This window comes from Silene latifolia, chromosome Y (genome assembly GCF_048544455.1).
Source record: "Silene latifolia isolate original U9 population chromosome Y, ASM4854445v1, whole genome shotgun sequence".
NCBI lineage: Eukaryota > Viridiplantae > Streptophyta > Magnoliopsida > Caryophyllales > Caryophyllaceae > Silene > Silene latifolia.
This window is the reverse complement of record NC_133538.1, coordinates 235735813-235744152: the sequence shown is the minus strand read 5'-3', so window position 1 is coordinate 235744152 and position 8340 is coordinate 235735813. Positions and strand designations below refer to the sequence as shown.

Here is an 8340-nt window from a genome sequence, read left to right as displayed (position 1 = left end):
CTTAGTACATCTAAACATGCCTAAATCACTTCCTTCGAGTTATATACCAATAATCAATCTAATCCAACCAACGAACTTTAATAACCTGCGGGTCTGACTTTGACAGCCAGAGCGTAGCTCAAGAATAAATGCATGACTCGCTGCACCTCTTTTAGAGGACGCTGCAGATGCTGCGCCTGTTCTGGGTTGGTTTCTGTCTCTAATCTCGTTTGTTTCGATGTATGTTTATATTAGGTTGTGTAAACCAACTATTATTCTTATTATCACCTTACTTCGACATAGTTCAATTTTCTATTCCTTTACTTATTTTCATTCTTTTGTTCAATTCATTTTATTTCTTTCAATTCTTTTTTTTCCAACCCTTTTTTTTGAGCATGTGTATAACGTAAATTCAAAGTTCCATTATAATTATTTATTATTTCACTTGTATGATTTATTTGCTTGATAATTCACATGTAAATTAATCTAAACCTCCGCTTCGACCCCAATTGAATGCTAAATTGTATGTCCAACCGACTTAGTCTAATTCTCACAAGCTAGGATTAAAACATTTTTTGCCGCATTGCATGTATATAATCGATAACACATCAAGTATAAATGACTTCCCTAATCATTAGTAGAAGCCGCTATCGAGGCGGACGGGATTATGTGTTCAAATAAAAAGCTTCCTAATACGTACCCTCACTTCTTACTTAGATAATTGTGAGCATCCGTGTTCATTGGCATCGCGAGAGTCATTCTAGACATAGAATGCTAAGGGTAACAAATTTCTTAGTGTTCATGTCACTACTTCGTATGTTGGCATAACATGAAGAATTCGTACGGTTCCAATTTTCCATAAAAATTGATGGCGACTCCACAAATGCAGGCTTGTTCATGCCATTCACCGGTTTCAATGCCTTTCAAATCGGTAACGAACCATGACGTGTTTTGTTCACAAAGTTCCGTGGGAGAAGTGCCGCCGCATCAATCCCAACGCGCGGATTTGCACAGCGCAGGTGGCTTGGTCCATAGGATGCTAGAATATTAGTTTCCTGAGCTAGCGCATCAAAAACTCCAATTAAGAAACATATATTATAAAGTCCAAAGTTTAGTGTTCAATAGAAAACGAAATCTCTAAAATACTTGATCTCAAAACTACAGTAGAAGTTTATAAATAAGTTTACGTCATATTTATAACAACTACTAAGCTAGACTCGGTATGTCAACGACTCGTCCTATGCCCCAAGCATCATCATCATCATCCATGGCATCATCTATTCAAATATGCAAGTCTAACTGCTCACCAAATAATCGGAAATATCAAGTGGATCACCGCAGATAGTTTTTAAAAGAGTTTGATACACTGGAAACAAACAGTCAACCACATGGTTGAATATGGATATTCAATACACAAATAAACCTCAAATGTGAGAATGATCGATATACAATGACCAACAATCTCAACGTAATCAAATGCCAAAATATCAAGTTACAACCAACATAGAATATCAACAAAACAATACTCATCTCATATGATTAACAAGGTAACATGGACCCGGGCTCTTGCTACAACGCACAAGGTGGCCTTAACAAGCATGCTACAAGTTACAAAACAATCATAATAAGCGTTCTGCAAATAACATGACAACAAGTGGTACTCAAATCACACGGCAAACGTGCTCGACCACATTCCCAGACCATTAGATGTGCACATCCCCCTCTGTAGCTAGACCTAGAAAAATTGACCCGACCCGAATGACCCAACCCCAATAACCCGATACAAACCCGATCTGACACCCGAACTCAAGACCCAAACTAGACTCGAACCCAAATTGAACCGACCCAATATAACTCGTCCCAGATATTTATTGTTGCAAACAGATTATTATCCATAAATAACTTGATATTAGCTGACCCGAAAATGACCCGACTCAGCCCAAAGTTTACAGACCCGAAATGACTCGACCCGAAATTAACTGGACCCGAACCGGACCCGATTGACCCATTTGCCAGGTCTATTTGTAGTAGAACCACAAGGGAGGCTCCGGCGGCCCTTCGCGTATGACGGTGACCAAGGGTCCCAGTTACATGTACCGGTTCCTAACAATACATAGTCCAATGCCAAGTCAGTCATCATATCAATATCTAATCCAATATCACATCCATATCGCATTAATATCCATCATCATAATATCGTGATCATTGTCACAAATACAATAGTAACCATAATTATCACATAAACACGTAATCCCAAAGATTGAGTAGACAAAAGTCTCTACCTTTTAGTATTTCTTCAAAGCTAATCAAAAGCGTTCCATGAATCAACAACTAAGCAATCAAACTGATTCCTTACAAATCCGTCACCTATATGAACATATTAATACATAATCATACTCTATCCTTAATCAATTGTCCAATTATATACTATTTCACCAAAACCCCCAATTTCTAGGTCAAGACTCTAGAAGTCAAGAATTCAAGTATAAATTCCCGATTTTTAGTCTTAATCCATCATTTTTGAAGTATTTCTGATCCTACATTAGATCACTCGATCGAGTTATAGGGTACTCGGTCGAGGAACCCTTGTTAGAATTTCTGAAGTAACGTTTTTAATCCAACGTGAACCTTACTTAGGTCACTTGATCGAGTGAGCCGAACACTCGGTTGAGTGTAGGTGTACTCGATCGAGTGTGTCAATATTCGATCGAGTGTCTTGTGCTGTACAGCTTTCCTTAATTCCGTCTTTCCCAAATTGTTTCTAATTATTTTATGTTATTCAACCCTAGTTCTATAAATACTCTCTATACATCAGACTTAATACACTTTTGCTATTGTTATTCACTGAAAACCCTAACACACATTGAGAGAGAAGAGAGGTACGATTAAGGAGCATTTATCATCTTTTCACATCTATCGAATCTTCTTAAGTTAATTTAGATCTACGCTTTTAATCATTTGTTTACACTTTGACGCCGACATGCCACCCATGACCGCCATTTGACCACCGTTGACCGAGGGTGACCACGGTTTGACCGTGAGTCACGAACCCTATTAGGAGATTTAGGGTAGATTCTTGTTTGATTCGTTATTGTATTGTTAGATTAGTAATTGTATGCATATTATGTGATGTCTAGGTGAAGAATTCATGAAGGACGCTTCTGATTAATTTGATATCCGTGTTTTTGGAAGATTTGCAAAAAGGTAGGAGTTACTTACTCAATCTTTGTTACTATTGTTGGATGTTTGTCTTATATCGTGCTGAGTTAGTTTATCGTTGATATTGATGTTGTATTATATTTGTGACTTACTCTACTGTTATTATATCATTGTGTTGTGGTGGATATATGATGACAGGCTGGATTATACTAGTGTTGTATTGGTAGGCTAGGCACAACGAGATTGTGGACCTGCTGATTTGGTAGGCCAGGCACGGGGATGTGGAAGAGCCATAGACCTGAAGACTCGGTAGGCTAGGCACTACAGTGTTTAGAGTTGGCCGTGGTCTTGCAGACCTAGATGGGGCGTGTGGGTGGTGTGTGGATGGAGTGGGGTTTTTTTTGTTGTTGATCTTTTCTATGTAGGTGTTGATATGTATATTGTATAACATTGTTTAGATAATTTCTGCTCAACCTTTGGTTGACGTTGTTTGTGTCTTGTGTAAACTTTCACCAACTTTTTATTACGGTGGCCTGTGATGATCCATTTGTTATTTCTGTTAAAATGGGGAGCGGTTAATATAGCAGGTAATAAAGAGTAAGCTGGATGCTTTGGATGCGGGACTGGAGCATGACACGCAAGAGTGAAAACCGAGTCTTGGCCGAGTCCAGTTTACCATTAGATGACATTATTAATCACTTTTAGACTTTTGCTTTATTAAACTTTTAATTATCATTTTAGTTGGTTGATTTGTAATAAAGTATTTGAGACATTTTTTCAATATTTGATGTAATTTAATTTAAAGTATCTTTGAATGCTTTACTTTGTTATTCACTACCTCGGGCAACCGAGATGGTAATAGTTCTAATTATTTGGGAATGTCTTGCTAAAGGCTCCTAAATAAATAGAGGTGTTACAAAGTGGTATAAGAGGAAGCGATCCTAGGGCCTAAACCAATGAATCTAATAAACCTAGGATGTGTATAATAAAATGAACCCTAGGTAAAAACTATTAGAGCCCCCTTAGATCGGTTAAGGAGACATCTTTAATTCGGTTTATGGCCCTTTTAGTTTCGAACCGGTTACCGCGGTGAGTGTTAAAGAGAGTGGTTGATAGAGTGGATGCTATGTGTTTATTAGATAGAATTTTAAGCATGTGATAATATGGAATTATGAGTATGAATCTATGGTGTAAAGGTATGACATGGAATGAGTTGAATGGAGGTATGATGTGGGTTGGATAAATGGATACAATTGTGATGAGCATGATGAAGTATTAAGCATGTACAGTTGATATGTAATTGTGCTAATGTGTTATAGTGAGGGTTCTTTGTTCTTGTTCCTGCAATGGCTCGACAAAAACGAAATTCCCCTAAATCTAGTAGATTAATTCGATTAATAACAAATAATACTCCAAAACAATCACAAATTAGTAATAATTTCGAGATTTCAATCGATTGCTCACGATGATGAAGTTCTTCTGGGTGATATGCATTTGGGGGAACAGTCACTTGAGCATGAGGATGTAATCCGACCATATAACATGAATACTCTTTTGGAATCAATTGATGAGGAGGATTTGGATGATGGGAGTGAATGGGTTGAGGTTGCCAGGAGTGGATAGTCTTCTCGTTCAAATTTGGCGTCATTGCGTGTAAGTTCTCTTCAGCTTACTAGTAGTGATGTTGAATCAGAATTTAATTACTGGTCTACAGCGGTGTATTGCTATGTACTGGGAGCTAACCTATTCTTCAAAGTAATTGATGGGTTTGTTAAACGAGTATGGGGATATTTGGATTATGATAAGATCTCATTTAACTCTAATGGGGTTTTTCTGGTACGTTTCAAAACTGAGGAAAGTAAGTTGAGAGTAATACAAGTTGGTCTAGTTTTTTTTTTATAATAAACCGGTTGTTGTTAAGGAGTGGACTCCTGATGCAAAATTGATCAAGTAAGCTATTGATGTGGTTCCAATTTGGATTAGATTTTATGGATTACCACTTAAGTTTTGGGGCAATGCTTTGTTAAAGATTGCGGGGTTGGTAGGCCCTCATGTGAGATGTGACAGTAACACAGTACTAAAGACATTCCTGGGGCATGCTAGAGTAATGGTTGAAGTGAAAGTGGGGGAGGAGTTACCTGATGTGATCGAGTTTATTGATGACCTTGATGTTAAGCATAGGCAAATCATGCACTATGAGTGGAGGCCTACCCCGTGTTCAGCTTGCAAAGGCATTGGTCATTTAGTAAGGGATTGTAGGAGACATCAACAGTCTAAACCTCAAGGACCTAGGAAGGTCTGGGTTCCTAAGCCAAAGCCTTCTATGCCTTCTGCTAATGGAATGGCCACTACACCAGTAGTGCCTGACCCTGGTGAAACTACTCCTAGTATTCCTGAGCTTGTCTTTGAAGCACAAGAACAAACTACTGTGGTCCAATTCAGACCATTTACAGTTGGATTTGAGATATCTAATGATCTGGTCACACCTCTGCCTGCCAATTTTAACTACTCTTCACCTGCTAGGATTATTACTAAGCTGACTAGACAAAGGGGTATTAGTTTTGGCAGTGAGAGGGTAACCTTTATGGAAGTCCCGGAGCACTCGGTACAGTATAGGAAAGTGCTAGAGGGAGAAATGGTGGCTAGTACTTCTTCAACTGATCATGGGTAGCATAGGATTTTGGAATGTTTGTGGTTTAAATGGTGATAATAAGCAGAAAGATATAAGGTGGTTTCTGCACACAAATAATGTAGGAATTTTTGGTTTAGTTGAAACAAGGGTTAGATCTAGCTCGATCAATAAAGTCCATTCTAGTATTGGTAGTAGCTGGGGAATGGTTAATAATATTTCTGCTCATGATGGAGGTAGGATTTGGATACTGTGGGATCAGGGAAATTATAAGTTGGATATTTGAAGTACTGAAGCACAAGTAATCAATACTAAGGTGACCAATTTACCCACTAGTGTTGTATGGTGGTTATTAGTAGTGTATGGTTTTAAAAGGGCAGCTGAAAGGTGGCCTTTATGACAGTCTCTGAACAATCGGAGTGCAGTTGTGAATGGGCCATGGATAGTAATGGAAGACTTCAACAATGTTCTAGGAATGTGTGAGAGGATTGGCTCTGAAGTTTCTATGGTTAAAATGAGAGATTTTCAAGATTGTGTAGCTAACTGTGGATTAAATGATTTGCCTGCTCAAGGGGCGTTTTTTACCTGGACTAATACACATGAGCCAGGTGATATGGTATTTAGCATAATTGATAGAGCAATGACTAATGATGAATGGTTAGTAGCTTTCCCTGATACAACTATTGTGTTTCAACCTGAAGGGCTTTTTGATCACTGCCCTTGCACCATTAATCTGCTACATGTGTTGGAAAAAAGGAAAGACTCCTTCAAATATTTTAATATGTGGGGGGCTGACTTTGAGTTTAAGGACACTATTAAAAAAGTGTGGGATAATTATATCAGGGGATATAAAATGTTCCAAGTGGTTAGAAAGCTAAAAAGTTTAAAAAAACCTCTGAAAGAGCTCAATGGGTCTGCATTTGCTAACATAAAGACATTTACCACATGGCTAGAATCTACTTGAGAACTGTTCAGATGAAGCTACACAATGATCCCACTAATATTGTAGTTCAAATTGAAGAAAGGGAAGCAGCTACAAGCTTTAAGGGTTTAGAGGAGGCTAGGAGAAGATTCTTGGCTCAAAAGGCTAAAGTGCAATGGATGGAGGATGGGGATGATAACACCAGTTATTTTCATAGTGCTATTAAAACTAGACATATCCATAATAGGATATTGAGGATTTAGGATATGAATGGCAGCAGTTATACCAGTGCTCAGGGGATTCAGGATGCTTTTATTAATTACCATACTCAACTACTTGGAAGTCAAAAACAGGTTGCTAATACCCATACACCTACTATTAGGAAAGGGAAAGTGCTGGATTTGGAGCAAGGCCAAACTCTGGTTAAAGCAGTTAATAAGGAGGATATAAAAGCTGCTTTGCTCTCTATCCCTACTACTAAGGCTCCTGTTCCAGATGGATTCACTTCTCAATTTTTTAAGGATGCATATGAGATAGTTGGAGATGATATTGTTGAAGATATTAATGAATTTTTTCAGTCTAGGAGAATGCTCACTCAGGTTAGCTCTAAAACCCTTACTTTAATACCCAAGAAAGCCAGACCTGTGACTGTTGCAGACTTCAAACCCATTGAATGTTGCAATGTGCTCTACAAAGCCATTTCTAAAGTCATTTGTAATAAGCTAGCTGATGTTCTCCCTCACATAATTAGTGAAATAAAAAGTGCATTCATTAAAGGAAGGGATATTGCTGATAATATCCTCATTAATCAGGACCTAGTTAGACTTTACAATAGAAAAACTTGCTCCCCTAGATTCATAATGAAGATAGACCAAAAGAAGGCCTATGATTCTATTGAGTGGCCCTTCATTGAACAAATGTTACATGCTTTTGGATTCCCTGGAAAAATGGTTCACTGGCTTATGGTCTGTGTGTCTACTCCTTGGTATACCTTATCTCTTAATGACAATAACTTTGAATATTTTCAACGCAAGAGGGGAATTAGACAGGGTAATCCCATGTCACCCTTGATATTTACTATGTGCATGGAGTATTTGAGTAGGATTATTTGTGTGGTTACTGAGGGTATGGAGTTTAATTATCACCCCCTTTGTAGAGCTTTGAAATTGACACATCTATGTTTTGCTGATGACCTCTTGATGTTCTGTATAGGGGATAGGCAGTCCATTACTATCCTTCTTAGAGCATTTGCTACTTTATCTGCTGCTTCCGGGCTAGAAATTAATTGTTATAAGTCTAACATCTATTTCAATGGTATGGGGCAAGAGGATATTGATTATATCACTAGAATTTCTAGTTTTAAGATTGGTATATTTCCTTTTAGATACCTTGCCATCCCTATTTCTTATAAGACATTGGCCATAGGGGACTGTACAAGATTGGTGGAGAAAGTGGTGGAAAGAATTAGGGGATGGGGGGGGGGGGGTCAGGAAACTAAGTTTTGCAGGGAGACTTGTTTTGATTAAGGTTGTTCTCACTCAACTGCACTCTTTCCGGTCAAGAATCTTCATCATTCTAGTGACTATCATAGATAGGGTTGAGGCCATTTGTAGGAACTATCTTTGACCAGGTTCTGATCAATATCTAAGAT

At 38.2% G+C, this 8340-nt stretch overlaps 1 protein-coding gene across 1 annotated transcript; it reads left to right on the top strand.

Annotated features, from left to right (window-relative positions):
- Positions 1-6215: 6215 nt before the first annotated feature.
- LOC141630284 (uncharacterized) lies at positions 6216-6952 on the top strand. Its single transcript, XM_074443125.1, has 2 exons — positions 6216-6632; positions 6743-6952. Exons 1-2 carry the CDS (start codon positions 6216-6218, stop codon positions 6950-6952), a joined length of 627 nt encoding a protein of 208 aa, XP_074299226.1.
- The last annotated feature ends 1388 nt before the right edge of the window (positions 6953-8340 follow it).

Bases quoted from the DNA above. Each gene is read 5' to 3' on its own strand.
- LOC141630284 (XM_074443125.1), top strand. From the start codon at position 6,216: ATGGAAGACTTCAACAATGTTCTAGGAATGTGTGAGAGGATTGGCTCT. The intron at 6,633-6,742 runs GTTAGAAAGCTA...AGAACTGTTCAG, and splicing joins GATATAAAATGTTCCAAGTG to ATGAAGCTACACAATGATCC.